The sequence below is a fragment of the Thunnus thynnus genome, chromosome 13 (assembly GCF_963924715.1).
Source record: "Thunnus thynnus chromosome 13, fThuThy2.1, whole genome shotgun sequence".
NCBI classification, from domain to species: Eukaryota; Metazoa; Chordata; class Actinopteri; order Scombriformes; family Scombridae; genus Thunnus; species Thunnus thynnus.
In genome coordinates, this window is record NC_089529.1 from 24,664,914 (window position 1) to 24,682,323 (window position 17,410).

The 17,410-nt window shown below is 38.8% G+C and overlaps 1 protein-coding gene across 1 annotated transcript in view; it reads left to right on the forward strand.

The window, feature by feature from the left end:
• The first annotated feature begins 729 nt into the window (after window positions 1–729).
• tecta (tectorin alpha) overlaps window positions 730–17,410 on the forward strand; it is a 53,232-nt gene continuing 36,551 nt past the window's right edge. The window contains exons 1-9 of the mRNA XM_067609169.1: window positions 730–814; window positions 2,040–2,108; window positions 5,412–5,551; window positions 7,847–7,986; window positions 10,234–10,415; window positions 10,991–11,247; window positions 11,354–11,480; window positions 11,591–11,707; window positions 15,847–16,189. Of these exons, the coding sequence (XP_067465270.1) occupies window positions 5,422–5,551; window positions 7,847–7,986; window positions 10,234–10,415; window positions 10,991–11,247; window positions 11,354–11,480; window positions 11,591–11,707; window positions 15,847–16,189 (1,296 nt within the window). The 5' untranslated portion in view covers window positions 730–814; window positions 2,040–2,108; window positions 5,412–5,421. The remainder of the gene's footprint in view (window positions 815–2,039; window positions 2,109–5,411; window positions 5,552–7,846; window positions 7,987–10,233; window positions 10,416–10,990; window positions 11,248–11,353; window positions 11,481–11,590; window positions 11,708–15,846; window positions 16,190–17,410) is intronic.

Consider the following 17,410-nt stretch of genomic DNA (forward strand, 5'->3'; position numbering starts at 1 on the left):
AAGCCTTATAGCTTCCATTTACAGGTCCCCTTTGTACTTCATGCAAAATCAAATAAATAAAATTCAGATTTATGCTATTTGGAATTATTTATTTATTTATTTATTGCTACTTTCAGTGACTGGATTTGGCCTGTTTGTTTGAATTTGTGTTTTAAGCAGAAATGTATTTTCAATGCAACCATAAACAATGATACAGTTTGCTGACTTTCTTGTGTTGGATGAAAGTGCACTAATGTCTACCGTACATCTGCAAATGTTAAAGTTATCTTGTTATGCTGCATTGTCAGGCATTGTCATTATGTCATACCCTCCTTTGAAACATAAAATCCTACTACCCATCCTGTCCTCTCCCAACTATTTATAATACTGGAGAAATGAATAGTACCAAGATAAGTCAAGCTGAATGTTATTTTATTGAAATTACATTATCAAGAACAGAAGTTACTTTTGTGCCTATCTACCTATTGATAGATAGATAAATAGATAGATAGATAGATAGATAGATCACGTTTTAGGTCATATTTATGCAGAAATAGAGCTAATTCTAAAGGGTTCACAAACTTTCAAGCAGCACTGTATATATATTATATTATATTATATTATATTATATTATATTATATTATATTATATTATATTATATTATATTATATTATATTATAAGACCGAAGATAATATACACAATAAAGAAGAAAGAAGACGAAAAAAAACACTCTAAGACATTTAAACAACGTCACTTCCGGCGAAGTAGGCGTGTCTTAAACTGTCAACTAACCGAAGAACAACAAAAACAAACACCGAGGGGGTTCCGGGGACGGTGAGTGCAACGGTCTTAAACTATACCGTATCAGTTACAAAACACAGTATGATTACATGCGGTTGTTTGCTCGGGAGGTCCTGACATTGTCTCGAGACTATCAGCCTCCGAAATCTCATCACCTTTTTCCTTTATCTATGAAGGTAAAGTTAGCAACAGCGCTGCACGACCTGGTCCTACTTCAAACATGTTGCACACACTTTAACCCAGGTTGACAGTGCTGTCGTAGGTTTGTATGGCCGTGAAATTAATCAGTTTATCCTCCGCTACTGTCAAAATGTCGACTTTCAGTTTGTTATTTAGTATGTTGGTTTTTGCACAACCGATATTGCGCAAGCAGGCCTCGGTCTTTCGCAGCGTGCCGTGCTCTCTGAAGACTGTCGTTGAACCCGGTTGAAAAATCGTTTAGTTAAATGTGTCCATGCTTATTAACCAAGTGTAGATAACATGTACAGTAAGACCTTTGACCTTTTATGAATCAATGTGGATCGCTATTCAATTCGGCATCAAAATATCGATTGACACCATTTGTTATTTTCTGTAGAACTGGATCTCTCTATCTGATCAGTTTGGCATTGATGCTTTAACTAGACACACCGCGGAGGGCAGTAGCGAGCAGAGTTTTAGCAGGCAAGGCAAGTTTATTTATATAGCACCTTTCAACAACGAGGCAATTCAAAGTGCATTACATAAAACGTTAAAAGCATCGAGACAAAAGGCAAAAGGAACACACCACAAAAGGACACCAAAATACAACTAAAAACAGTCATTAAAGAGCCAAGAGAACAGAAGTTAAACTTTTAAAGAAAAATAACTTACTGCTTGATGTGTTTGGTGAATTTAAAAGGCTGGAAAAAAAAAAACTATTCAAACAGCCAATTTATGAAAAAGATATTTCACAAAAATTGTAACATTATATGGACTGGTTTTTAATGGGTGGTTTTCTCTCCAGAAGTCTGACATATGTTCACCAGACCATTTTAAAAGACTAGAAAGATGTCTACGTTGACTCTGCCTGAAACCCAGCTGTCACTCCACTTTTCTTTTGTCAGCCTTATAATGAACAAAGGCAGTATTTCATGGTAGTTTTTCCCCTTCATATACCATAAAGCTGTCTTGGACATTTTATATTTGCATGCATATAAATGAGTTTCCACTGATTTTTTTTTTCCCGAGTCTCCTCTTCTTGTTTCATCAAAGTTCTCATCAACATTTTCTCTCGCAGGGGGAAGAAAGCATGTGATCTGATGTGTCGTTGAAAACAAGCTTTCCTTTGGTCTCTGCTACATCAGAGGTAAGAATCAAAAGGATCTATGAAATTAGAAACTATGATAGAAACATCAGACGGAGTCCGGACGCAACGATAAGTCATTTGGCAAACACACCACCTCAGGTGGGCTGAGTTTAAGATGATCAGACCCCGTTTGTCTGAAACTGATAGGGCTGATCAGGGCTGAAGAGAGACTGTGAGTCCCGGCACCTGGATGCTGTGTGCAGACAGACACGGTTGAGGCTATAGCTATGTCCCGATAAGAATGATGTCATCACATAACGATACTACTGCAGTTATAATAGTCATCGTCATATACTAATTGATTAATGCAACATGCATAAAAGCAGGAAAAAATAGTTTGTTTTTTGGCCTGAGAAGCAGCAAAACATACTGAACTTAAACTGCGTACAGTAATAATGATACTTTTGTTACCACCACCTTCATTTCTACTGTTTCTTCCACTGCTGCTGTTTCTACTGCAGGGCTTTAGTACGCTTTAGATTTGGTTGCCAAGTTGGAAACAAGCCATCAGCTGTTAGCTGCCAAAGTTGACTGAATGGTCTGTGTATTTTAATTATTTATAGCTGCAATGATAATAGTTGTTAGTGTTGTTGTTTTTTTTATTCCACAGTTAGTATGTCGTTAATGGAAAATGACAAAAAGAATAGTTAAAACACGTTGTACTACACAAATTGTAGTCTGGTTTTCTCTGTTTGTGTGTGTCAAGCGTACATTTGTGGGCTGCAGCTGTTTATGTGACTAAACAATTAATTGTTAATGAATTGTTTAGTCTATAAAATGCATGTGTAAATGTAAAAAAAAATCCCAAAGATATTTGTGTTACAATTCCATAAAATAGAAAAAAAGCAGAAAATCCACACATTTGAGAAGCTCACTCGTGGCATTTTAGCTTAAAAGATAGATCATGTATCAAAATTGTTTGTGATTAATTTTGTGTTGATTAGAGCTTAAAGGATCGGTCAATTAATCGATAAGTAGATCAACAGAATATGTATCGGCAAGATAATCAAATAATCGTTTTTGTTTTTAAGCAAAAATTAAAAAAAAAAAAAGTGTTTTCAACTTCTTAAAAGTGAAGATTTAATGCTGTAATGCTCTGTGAAATTGTATCATCATTTTTCATTATTTTCTGACATTTTATAGACCAAACAATTAATCGGGAAAAAAAAAATCTGCAGATTAATTGATAATAAAAATAATAATTGATTGCAGACCAAGTGTTGATTGACTATTGTTTAGTCAACTAATCATTTATTTCAGAACTCCAGAAAACGGATGTCAGTAAGAACAGGTGTCCCAGCTTCGTTAAGAAGTATACTGGTGTCAGCTCTGCACCTGCTCTTGTCAGTGCTGCTGCGGCTCTCACGTTTCTGCGTCTCTTGTCTTGTCAGTTATTCTGCGATGTTGATGGGGTTATTTTTAGAGCTTTTTTTTATCCGGCACATATACACCAGCACAACACAGAACACAGAAGAAAAATGTTGAGAATCCAGACCGAGTGAAGTGATTTTTAAGTGAGAAGATTTGAAGTGCTTGACAGTGATCTAAATCTGGCTGCTCGTGGCAGCCATGTCAAGACCTGCACAGTATATACACGCATAGATACCTCTTCTTCATAGTTTGAATGAGTTTCATATCCATTTATTTGTTTAGCTGTCAAAGGCCTTGCCAGAGAGGGCTTTTCTCCTCTATAACATCTGTCTTGTCCCTGTTAAATTATCAGGTAAATGAATACAGTTGCTCTTACTGCAGCTACCACCACCACTACTGCTGTTTCTACTACATTATTCTTATATTTTTTATTGGGTTATTTAAAAAGGGACAGTGCAGATTAATATACATTGACATTGTGGTTATCTAAACAGCTCGTTTTTGCCAGTTAATCAAACAAACACTACTATTATTACTACTACTACTACTATTTTGGTATTGTAGTATTCGTGCTATTAAATCTACGTCTAACCGGTATTAGCAGCAGTGATAATCCTTCTCAGCCAGTTTAAATCCCTTGTCTGGCTGGGAAAACAAGGGTGGATGGTGTGACTTTATGTTATTATAATTTTTTTGGAGCACACACTCAAAAAAGAACTCCAGTTTTTATTTATTATTTGATTAAAAAGCGCTTGGAAATGCAGGTAAAATTGAAAGAAAAAAAAGACTTTACTATTACCTAAGATGTGCATTTAACCCCTAAAATGCTTCAGTGAACCAGAGTTATACTGGTTAAACTGGTTACACTGCTTCCACTGTCACTGTGTTACTTTATATGATCATGCAAGGTTGTTTTTTTTGCATGTTTGGGCTTTTTAACTACAAATGTGTATCACTTAACATTTTCCAAAGTAGATGTCAGTTCATACTCTCTGTGCAACTTTATTCAGTGCAGTTTAATAAGTCTTTAGATTTTTCTTAATGCAAATGAACTGATCAATATGTTTATGGTGGGCCACTCTGAGCTGTGCATAAATCTCCCAAAATGCTAAAGTCATTTTTAGCAGGAACACGAGCAGCCGTTAGCAGAGGCGGGTCTGAGTTTCCTTTGAGCAACAGGGTGTACTGTAAGTGTGTGTGTGACCCTTTACCTCGTAGGAGATCGGCAGGCAGAACGAGACTGAAGGTCTCCTGAAGGAGAAAACACAAAACATGCTAACAAACAGAAGAGTTGCTCCCATGTTTGACTGATACAAGTCTCCTAAATAGATGCAGCTGTGTGGATATTAATCATTAAGACTGTCACTGTTAATCATCACAATGTTACAGTGAGCACATTAAATTTACTGCTACTGTCACCTTTTATTGCAGCTTTACATGTAAATCAATAGCTCCAAAAAAAAAAAAAATTATTTTCTTTTCACTTAAAGTAGAGCTGCAATGATCAGTTAATTGACAGAAAATTAATTTCCAACTATTTTGAGTCAAAAATACTAAAATTCTCTTGTTCCAGCTTGTAGGTTGTGATAAAGCTTATTCACACTGTTGTACTGGGTCACGTGTTCCTTCATTACCATGAACACGCAAACTGTAGTTTATTTTTAGTTAATCTTTGTGCCATAAATACTCACTAGAGCACCACAGCTGAAAATAGTCCCTAATAAATTCACTATTTATTTGCTGCATATCCATCAAATAGTGAAACAGAACCTTACTGAACTGATATATTAGATATATTTGTTGTAATAAACCCACAGTTAGTAAATAAGTAGTTTTTTTGGCAAACCCTGCAGGGCTAAAAAAAAAAAAAGAAAAAACTAACTGTTGTTTGCTCCCTCTGTTTCTTTGTCTCTCCCTGGGATTCCTGCTCAGGACTGGTACAATGGAGTCCTCTGATGAAGAGGAGGTGCACACCTTCGTCCGAGTCCTCAGTGAGAAGTACAACCCGGAGAATTTCCCCTACGGCCAGGGAGTGGTGGTTCTGCCCAGCCCTCCAGGATCCCCAGTCAAAGGTGAGAGATGATGCTGGGGGATGATGTCAGGGTTATAACCAGGCAGACTCCAGGAGCCGCTCGCACCAGCTGTTCAGAAGTTCAAACTTAGCCTAATTATAACTTAAGTGTTTACTAAATGGAGATTTACACATCACTAAATTAAAACCAGTTGCACCACACCAATTACGTAGAGATTAGTTGTTGCTAAATATTTCCACCTTCTACCTGCCAGGTGGAACTGTTACTGAGTAAAAGAGGTAAAATGGAATATGGTTGACATGTTTCACATAAAAAACACACTAAGGGCCCTATTTAACTGTGCAAGTGCAACAACAAGTGCAAGGCGGTAGATCTTAGGCAAATGGACTGCGTGTGGCATCTTGTGAAGCCACTTATATGATTATATCAGACTGCTATTTCAGCAGTAATTCTAATGTATCTCACCTGACACACGGTCACATAGTTTAGTAATTATTGTCACACAACAGTGTGCAGTGTGTTTCAAGGATAAAACATGAGATGCTACTTTTGTTCAAAAGAAAGTTGGGAAAAGGCTGATGAGCCCTGCTAACCCGACGTCTCCTTCATAAAAAAGCAGAATATCGAGTTATAACCGACCAGTTTGATGTGTGCAGAGGTGTGTGTGGTTATACTGTCGCAGCCCGGTGTTGTTTTCAGGTGATTTAATGAAGGTAAATACAGGGAACGGCCGTGCATACCAGCACTCTGCCCTGGCCTGGCACTTCTTAGACTTCTTGGATGTATCAACATATCAGTCCTGCTGCCTTCAGATGCTGCAGGGATTTAATGAACTGAAGGAGAAGCTTTTTTATAAAATAGCTCTGGACAGCAGATACTGTAAGAGTAAAAAACTTTCCTGCTTTAACCACATTAAACATTATTTTCTGTGCGAATTTTGGTGTTTAATTGAAATAAATTGTTCATATTTTAAGCATTAATCCTGTTGATAAATTCACCAAAGCAGCAGTGGATTGACGTTGCGCCACAAATAGACGTGGTTCTGAAACATCTGTGTTCAGGGCAACATGTGGGTCCAAATTTCAACCAAAATACAACAAATATCTTTGAGCTGCTTCATTTGAATGAATCTCACACCTGTCTGCGCCTCTCCTTCCACCTGTGCACCGTGCGCTCTGCACTGGTCCGCAAAATATCACACAGGTGCGCAAAGTGAGTTTCAAGGTCAGGAAAATACCAAACATTCGGAGCGCTGCTTGCACTGGTCATTGCGCTTCCAAGAGAATATGTCCCTTAACTTCAAATTACAAAACTTTATGCCAACAACTAGAATAACTAGCTAAACTAAATGACCAAATAAGTTTGTTAGTTTAGCATAATCAGATATTTCCATCTTCCTACGATGCTACTAATTCTCAAACATGCATATTTCTCCAGTTATACAGATAGATTAAAAAAAAAGTTGTGCCTATATTTGCCTATATACAAAGGATTTGTAGTTAGTTTTATTTTATTTTTTGGCCCCTAAGTGTGTACTAGCTAAGGCTTTTCTTAAAGAGGACCTATTATGCTCTTCCTTATTTTCAGTAATAAATATAATGTTGCAATGCTGGATGTTCATATTAAATGTGGCCAAAGTGTCAAATAATGAAATAAACATATGAACAAAGAGCTTCAAATATCTCCATATGTTGTTGTGTTGACCAGTTTTTAGTGCCGCTAACGAAGCTCCGCGCATTTTTTGAGGAACACGTTTCATCACCTGTACATTCTTCACAATAAAAGTCCCTCGTTATTAAGTCGTTTAAAAGCTTTTAATATGAAGCAGTAAAGCAGGAAATGTTGGGTTTTCATCAGTGGTAATTTAACATGACTCCTGATATGGTTGCCCTTCGGCTGGCCAATCAGAACAGAGTGGGCTCACCAGGAGGGGGGCCTTAAAGAGACAGGAGCTGAGACTGCCTGTTAAGAGACAGAGGCTGAACCGAGGGGCTGCTTAAAGGGCCGGTATGAGATAAATAAGGAGTTTTTTTTAACTGTGAATCATGCAAAGCTACTCTAGTGGTGTCCCAGAATAAAAATATAGAGCCGGAAATTAGCATAATAGGTTCTCTTTAAGCTTTAACGGTGCAACCTGATTTTGTAAATCAAGATTACAGTTAGCTGGTACAACCCAGCCCAGATTTAAAGATGTAATTCAATTAATTGATCATGCTAAGTGAGCACTGCCATGACTAGTCAAAAGTACAACCCTACATCATCACATTTTTTTTCTGTCCTCGACAAAATCCCTGAAAGTAGCGCACACCTCCTGCATGTGTTTTCTGTTTGCAGATCGCCTGTTCTTGCCCAGCATACTGGTTCTGAATGACTGTGGAATCACTAAAGCCGGTGACAGGTCGGACATTGCAGCTTTCTGTGCCCATGTGATAGAACTGGACCTGTCCTACAATCAACTGAATGACTGGGGAGAGGTGGGTGTCACATCAGAGACAGACTCATTGATCTCGTTTATTTGTTTGTGGTGGATAACATTATTTGAATACCAGCTTTTATTTGATTTTGTACTATGAGTTATTAACTGTGGAATTTAAAACTAGATGATTATGAGTCATTCAGTTGTCGTTCTTCATATTAGCTGCAGGGGAGGCAGTTCGTGTCTGGTGACTCCCCTCTGCAAATGTCGAGACAAATAAGCCTGTGTGACTTATTTGTCTATCCCCAAAAATGGGACAGGGAATAAACATGTGCATGGAGGCATGTTAGTTTTACCATAATGAATTCTTCAGTGGCTGGTATCTGTAGCTGCACTGGAAAATTAAGAAACAGTGCTGCCAAGATTCATTTTTGTGCTTCAAAGGTTTGGAATAAATTATAATGGAAAATTCAGTTTGACTACAGGTGTTTCTAATAACGATGGCTCTATTCAATTCGAGTGTCCCAGTAAGCCATGACAGTGTCACAGTGAGCCAGTATGCACAATATCAAGACCCTGAAATTGAAGCATTATTATTTACACCTTGGCTTTCCTACTGTGACTCGTCTAAAGTGAAAAAAGGTCTTTTGTATCTGTGTTTTCTTCTATGCCTGCATGTTGTTGACACAGGTTTACACAAATACAGATATATCATTTGAATGTAAACAGATAATCCTTTCAAAAAAAAAAAACATCCACATTGGAGCAGGCCCTTGTCATCCTACATGAATTATACCATTATGCTATTAAACAGTACATGTAACAGCTTTGTGGTGAGAGCTGGCTGGAGGCTGAGAGGGACTGAGTTCCCTCCCGCTGTGCCACTTGTTCCCACTCAGGTTAATTGATCTGTGGTTGGATATTTCCATTTGGTGGCTTTTGCAGTTGTTAATCAAATAAAAGCAAAACTATAGCCTTTAATCACTAAATCCAAAACTAAACCAGATAATACTTAAATCGAATGAAACAAATAAACATTTCTCTTACTTTTCAGGACTAAAATGGAAGTAAAAAAAATAGCACAGTATAAGAAGCATTTAAAGGGGACATATTGTAGAAAGGGAGATTTCCATTTCTCTCTTTCTTTTGATCATAAAGCAGGTCTAGCTGCTATATAAATATTGTGAAAGTATCAAAATGCTTAGGAACTGTACCTTTAAATGAGCATCTATAAGCTCCTTTAAAGGACTTCTGTAAGATTATGATGGCACAACTATATGCTCAGCATTTCCCCTACCATTGCCTTGAAGCGGCAGCCCGCCCCTCCTGAAAGAAGCAAAATATTTTTATTTATGTTATTTACCTAATTTATGTGCACTCGTTTCATGTCAGCTCAGTGTAAGAGTCTCTACTGCGTTAGGCTGTCAGTTATGGTCGTGCTAGTATCTCTCCTCTCTTCTGCTCTCCGCGTGCTACGGTGTGTTATCTGTGGTTGGCCCTGGGCGTGTTTCAAAACAGTCAGCCAATCAGAAGTGAAGGGCACTGAGCAGACACCGTTTCAGGCTGAGTGAGACAGAGGGGCTGCATCTACGGCTTGTACAGCTGTAACTAGGTGCTTTTTGACCATAAAAACATGCAAATGTTTGTAAACAGACCACAAAAATGAGAATATGAAACTGAAAAAGGGGCATAATATGACCTCTTTAAAAAAGTGTGCATGTTTGACCCAAAATTTAAAAATGCCCTGTGAGGTTATACTGAAATATCTTTCTTTTTTTTACTAATGTCCCTATAAATAAAGCTTAATCAATTCACTATGTTTTGTCTTGTAGAACACAAGTGTTACTAATAACACTAACAATGACTACGTTACTGGGGGTCTTCCAGTCCCCTGGTATTGCTCATACTGGCACATCTAAATGGAACGTAGGTATTATTAATGTTATTGGTTACACCTGTGCTTTTCTTGCAGACAGGTCAAAATACACGCAGTGAGGCAGGTCTGTATTAGCTTAATGTTTATATATCTATGGCATTGTCTAACACTTGAGAAGAAGACGCCTCATCAAAGCCTGCTGGTCGCCATGATGATGAAAAAACAGTTTTTCGTAAAGGAGTAAAGGCACATGCAATTAATTAATTTGGACTGCTGTTGATGACGCAATTTTAAAACATCTTCCAAAAATCCAAATGCTGTTAAGAGTTGTGTATTAGTTTTTGATTTGGTTTAATTATTTCAAAAAATTTCTAAGATTTCTTTTTTTTTTTTTTTCTTTTTTTTTATATTAACACTTGTGTTTCTTAGATCTGCACCATCATTTCCAACATCCCCCACCTGGACTTCCTGAACCTGAGCATGAACCCTCTGAGTAGCGTAGAGCTGGAGCCCAGCATGGCTGAGGTTTTCTCCCGAGTCCGACGACTTGTCCTCAATAATACACAAGTCAGCTGGGACACCGTGCACACGCTCACACAAAACACACCAGAGTAAGTGACGAAACATGTAAATGTTGTCCGTAATTGTGATGTCGATGGAATCACTGAACAATGAAGCAAGGGTAGACCAGTATACACAGCATAACCCGGCCTTTTTTTCCAGAGTAAGGCTGGCATTACTGTTATTTGTCACTGTTAACAAATCCCATGGAAGACCAAAACCAGTGTGTATCCAAAGCCTGATCTATCTCTGAGCTCTGTCGTTGTAATCCAAAAGCTATTAAAAACACATCAGTTAGTCACACGGTTTCACTAGGTGACATTTTCCTTAATTACATTTTAAACCCACATACACCGTTGTCCTGCCACTGTGAATACTCATCAGAGTACAAAATGCGCATTAATCATCTGCAGCTAAAAATAGTCCCCAACAACTGCATCTGCTCCTTAAGTAGTGTTTGCATAAAACTACAGTGCCCAGCTGTTCTTGGATATTATTTAGCCAACCACAAAGAGCCAGGAGATGCTCAGAATTGTCCAGAAAACATATTCAATGAAAAATGTTTTATATTATACCTATTGCATGTTTCTCAAACTTTAGCAATTTACTGTTCCTGTTCATCCAGGCTGGAGGAGCTTTTCCTGTGCCTGAATGGCTACAACACTGTGTCAGAATCCAAGACGTCTTGTCCGTCGCTACGCCTGCTGCAGATCACAGACAACCAGCTGCAGGAATGGGCAGAAGTGAGGAAGTTTGGGCAGATGTACCCCAGTCTGAGCACACTGGTCCTGGCCAATAACAGCGTGGCCTGTGTGGGTGACACTCAGGAAACATTGAAGCGCCTCTTCCCCAACCTGCGAAGCATCAACCTCAACAACTCAGGTCTTGAGAGAGATAATGAAGGCTGTGCACATTTTCATCTGTCAGTGTATGGTGTAAACAAGTATTCACTGTGACCCTAAAACTCTATGATGTTCTGTCGTTCAAGGGCTTAGTAAGTGGGAGGACATTGAAAGGCTGAATTTTTTCCCTAAGCTGGAAGAAGTCAAAGCAAAGGGAATTCCTTTATTGCAGCCTTACACCACCCACGAGAGACGTAGCCTCCTTTTAGCACAGTATGTCTGAACTTACAAACACATACACCTTAAATCTTTATTGACCTTTGATTGAACTTCATACTTACAAATGAACTTATATCATATTCTTGCACTGCTGTTGCCTGCAGGCTGCCATCTGTCGTGGTGTTGAATGGGGGTGCAGTGTCTGGTGGAGAGAGAGAGGATGCTGAGAGGTTCTTCATCAGGTACTACCAGGACTGCCCAGAACAGGAGCTTCCTGAGAGGTACTCAAACATAAGCATGTATTATACACATACATATTTATCACTTTTCACTTCATTTCAAGGTGGGCGTCTTTAGTGATGGGTGGGCTGTTATTTTATGACTTTTACACTCTTGGATGATACTTGTTCACAGAAAAAAGGGCGGTGTGGTGCTTTAATACCTCCAGAAGTAGAAGAATAATACACAGTAGGGATGTTTCTTGAATTTTTAGAACCAATACCAATCACCTAGGGCTAAATATCGAACTGGTTTCCAAATTTATAAGGACTGAAGATTTGTTAAAAACCTTGCTTTTTTATTATTGATATCCCCAGTAGCGCTGCGACTAACGACTGTTTTCATTATCAATTAATCTGTTGATTATCGATTAATTAATTAGTTGTTTGGTCCATAAAATGTTAGAAAATGGTGAAAAATGTTGATCACTATTTCCCAAAGCTTAAGATGTCTTCCTTTTGTCCTGACCAACAGTCCACAACCCAAAGATATTAAGTTTATTATCATAGAAAGAGTTAAGAAACCAGAAAATATTCACATTTGAGAAGTGAGAATCAGAGAATTTGGACTTTTTTTTCTTCTTAAAAACGACTCAAATCAATGAATCGACTAAATCGTTGAAGCTCTTCGTCATAATGCCACAAGAAGCAGCTGATGTTGCATGTCGAATTCAAGTATAAAACAAACAGTTAACATTCAACTCGTGCATGGTAAAATAGAGAATCTTTATATTGCATATTAAATTAATTATTTTACCGTGTAGCCAAGACTTTTTATGGCAAAAAAAATCTGCTTTTATATTAATGAGGAGACTAAATATATTGTATAACACAATATAATTCAGCAGCATCACAAACTACAGCCTCTAAAATGATGAAAAACTGAACAGTATAACCTTTATGAAGGTTGGATCAGACAGCATTTAGCTCAGACAGCTGACTGTTAAACCTGGCTTGTTATAAATGATACAATAGCTCAGGAATGCCCCTAATATTCATTTTGTAAAATATACAGGAAAGTTAATGAAGTATTTGATATGTTTTTGTTAGGAATGTCAATATCCATACAATCATTTACAATTTATCCTCCATTTTTGACATCTCAACAGACGTAGAATAGACTTGATCGACCCCGAGACATGCAGGTATTTAACGCCATGATACATTTTGATTCATCATAATCCCTTCTATCAAAGGGTTTGATGGGGAGATTTAGATTCCAGCATCTCAAATCCATAAATATTTCAGTCAGTCTTTAATAACCCACATCAGCGAAAAGCTAAAATGTTAAGCACCAAGTGTGGAAACGTTCTCCCACGTGGAGGATTCTTACCCGAACACCTGCAAAGTTGTAACAATAGCAACAACCCACTCTTTGTGTTCAATATATTTACAGTATGTGATATGATTTTTTGGGAAAGCCCTCCTCAGGGACCGACAGCGGTCAAATAATTGCCCACGCTCCTCACTGACTGCATTCCACTTAACCTCAGCAGAATGTTGGGGAGGGATTTGTTGAAGGAAGGTGTAGTCCCTGACTGGGGGAAACTAACCTTTGGAAGACAATGCCACCAGTCTCTCCCTGTTCAATGAGTCCTTTGTGCTGCAAATTCTCTGATTGGAAAACTGATACACAAGGTAGCAGGTTGATTTTTTTTTTTTTTTTAAATATATACACCTTCTCTGTCAACCTCAAACCTTAAGTCAGGAGATTGATTTGTTCTCTGATGTCACTGGAGCTTGCGAGATCCAAGATGCATTTCGTGATTATGCTATGAGCCTTTGAAGCTCACTGGTGCCATCATGTCCATCATACATCACTGCAACCATCAAAAGGCCTACAGACATTTTACTAAACTTCATCAAATCCTTGTTTCCATTTCTTTCCCTCCTGTCAATGAGCGACATAGTCGTAGTCTTGGTTCAAATCCAGGTTCTCAGTGTAGGCTTTGAGGTTGGGGATCACCGTGACTGCATGTGGGTGTTATGGGGTTGTCGGACACACTGAGTAAGCATGCAAACGCAAAGCTATCCCCTTTCCTTTCAGATGAGGCTGTGGCCTTGCTACCCCCAGAGATCAGAGCCTGTAGGGTGGGTCACAGCCTCTCAGGTGAACGGATCTGACATGGTCTGGCTTTGAGTAACCATAAACGCAGCCTCAAACCATAAATCCGACTGATAGAGAATGATATACCTAAACAAATTCTTTTTAAAAAAAAGGATAATCTGGGAATGCAGTAAAGGTTCAGCAGTGCTAAAAATCTCGTGGGACTAGGTCCACATGTTTCGATTAAAAAACAGACATAAAAAGAAAGAAATGTGTTGGCTGGAGAGGAAGGATTAGTTGCAAGGAAAGAGAGAAATCTGAGAGTATCCAGTAGAATAAGTAGAGAGGGAATGAAAGGCAACTTAAAGGAGACTGGACCCGGAACAGAGGATATTGAGGGTCAGTCGGGGAGGGAAAGTGGGGAAATCAACATTTTAACTTTTGAAGCAGGTCATCTTTCAACAAGAGGTCTGTAGAAATGAGAAAATCAGGTAGGATAAAACGCCAAATGAGAAGGCAACTAAGAACTGGGCTAGATAGTATCTGTATTAGTTCCAAAAGCTTTTATTTCTGTCGCTACTTTACTGTCCATTATTGGAGAATGCTGGAAAAGACAATTGGAATGCTGGCTTGTTATCACCTGCAGCACTATTTGTCCCATTATACCGTGCTTACCACCTTAAATGAAGCCTTTTAGCTTAAATGGCTTCTCTCAGAATGGCACTTTGTGCACTGCGGCCTAAGAGGAGAATTCCCAGGGCGAACCACAAGTTTTGGCCAGAAACCCCAGGCCAGGGGATTGGCTTTGTGAGGAAGTTTTGGAAAGGCAAGGGAAATTGCTTTGATTGGCCCAGCTGTTACAGTAGCTTTGAAAGCGCAGGTCTTTTTCTCCTGGATTTTATTTAATCGTTCCTGGGTCCTTATCTCGAACACGCATTCCCCGGAGGTGGTTGAGAGCTTTCTCACGGCAAGCGAGAGGCAGAGAAATCAGTGTTTCTCTGCCTCTGAAACACACATAAGGTACGTTGAAATGTACCCGTTTTAATGCTCATTTTTAATTTGCGAATAAAATAACCTGAGTGGAAACAGAAGTAATTCAAGGAAAAAGCTGAGATACAAAAAAAACCCTCTTTTGACTGAGGCTGAGAGGTCAGCATGTTGAAAAAGGGAAAATTGGAAATGGATTTTTCAAAAATACCTTTATATGGTTTCTGCTTCTTCTTGGGTAGACAAAACACGTAATGCCTCCACTCACAGTTTAAGGCCTCCACTCCACCAGAAAGATGAAAAATATAGAATGAATGGAGGGGGGATGTCAGGGGTGTACGTAAACCTCAATGTCCCAGGTTTGAGTCCAGATAGGGTCCCTTGTTGCATGTAACCATCCTTTGTATTACCATTACAGCAGGATGGATAAAAAAATTAATATAAAAAACACACACACACAAATGTAATCTTAGGTGGGAAGCATTAGGCAAATGCCATTATGAAAAAGAATAGTTGAACATTTTGGGAAATAATACTGATTTGCTGTATGTAAAAATGACAATTTGTGGTTTTATGAGTTACACAATGGAATAACTTCTTGACGTTGATCTTCTGTGCAGCATCTCTGGCTATAGCATGACTGCCAGACACAGTTGGTGATCACAGTTTTTACTAGAGGTCTCTATGCAGACACAAGCTGCTATCACTGACTCTAGAAAGTCACTGCGTCTGGCTGTTGCTTGCTAAGGAATAATTACGCTGTAAATCACGCTAAAGCCAAGATTGTCATTTTTACAGTTGAGCTTCTATACAGATTAAATTAACGGTGTGCAGCGTTTTCATCTGTAAGCTTTAGAGGTGTTGGTTCATATATTTTATGACTTTTATTTTTGAGCTTTGAACATGCAGACATGAGACTGATATTGATGTTTCATCTCACTCATGGGGAGAAAGCAAAGCACATACTCTTCCCTCAAATGAACAGATATGTTAAGAATTTTTCACATCTTCACAGAGATCTTCTCACCTACATGTCACTCACTAGTCTTTACAGCAAAAAAACAGCAAAACCCTTCAGTGATCTGACGTGAGCCCTACATTCTCCCAGGTACCACATCCTTGTATCCAAGTATGGTCAGCTGGCCCCGCTGGCAGAGGTGGACCTGAGCCCCCGCTCCACCATGGTCAATGTTCGCTGGGGCGAGAGGGTTGAGGCAGTCAGCCTGCGCCTGGAGCAGACGGTGGGAGACCTGAAGAAACACCTTAAAGCTCTGCTGCAACTGCCAACCAACGGGATCAGGCTCTTCTACATTAACCGGGAGATGTGTTCAGTCGTGGGACCAGAGGAGTTGAAGTGCGGCTGCCGAGCCCTCCACTCCTACAGGATTCGGGATGGGGATGAGATATTAGTAGTGCCCAAAGTCAAAAGCCGCTGCAGCTCCTCAGATCTTTGAGTCAAGAGGCTCTCTGGTTTTTTGATTGATGGGACTTCAGGAATTTTAGATAATGAACACTGACTGGATATTAAGCTTTGACTTGAGCCTTTTTTTTTTTTTTTTTGAGTAAAAAAGGTATTTTGCAGCCTTGAATGTAAAGGTGTTTGCTGTCCACCATATTGAACAAATTTATACAATAGTATATTTGCACATAGGTGTTCCACATTCACAGATAAGATTTTATCTTAAGTGTGCAAGTCGCACATTTTTGATTGAGTTGCTTGAGCTAAGACTTCAGTTTACATCTCATTTATGATAAGTTTTATATAAAACACAAACACGGTGCGAATCGTCCCTCGAAAGAGAAAAAACAGCTGCCATTGTTACCAGTTGAAAGCAAAAATTGCACATCGATTTTTAAAACTAAAACCACTTTATAATTAGAGTATTTGATTAGATCTGAGATTTTAGGATTAAAAATATTCCCTTGTCTGACTTGCTGGTGACACTGCTGCACCATGCATAAAGAATCTAGAAATGTATTAGTATTTATATTCAGAAGTGAAAGTTATTGAAATTGGGTGAAAGAAAATACACACCATCAGATGAAAATTGGATTTGGAAAAATATGAGCAGCTGTGTTTACGTTCTGTAGATTCATTGTTAATTGCATTTTTGTAATGACTTTGCTGGCTTTTCTGCAGCAGCAGCAGCAGCAGCTCTTATATGTTCTCTGAGACCAGATAATAGCAAGCTGTGTGAATAGTGTTCTCTGCCCGAGACTATGCAATTCGGGTTATATTTTATGGGTGTTGGTACTGCCAAGTGTTTGCCTTGCATAAAAACAACTCTTCATGTAGGAAAAATAATGAATAATTTGCATTTTATTTACATTTTTATGATTGTGACAGGCTCAAAAAGGCCCTATTTTCCGAACCATTATTTGACCAGAGTAGATTTGCTGATGTTTTCCAAGAACACACGTCTTTTCCTGTTTCTCCCCGTCACTCAAATCCCTCTCTTTTCACATGACTCCTGATAGCAGTGAAATATCCTGGGATAACCCTTGAGCTGAAATCACAAGGATAACAGAATACGTGGCTGCAGTTCAGTCAAGATGCCCTGGCAGAAAGACGAGACAAGTCTTAGGTGAGCTCGGGTCTGTGACAGAGAAAAGAACGAGTGTTGATGCTCAAGTTACTGCAGGTCTTCTAGCTGTCCAGCCCATGAATGGAG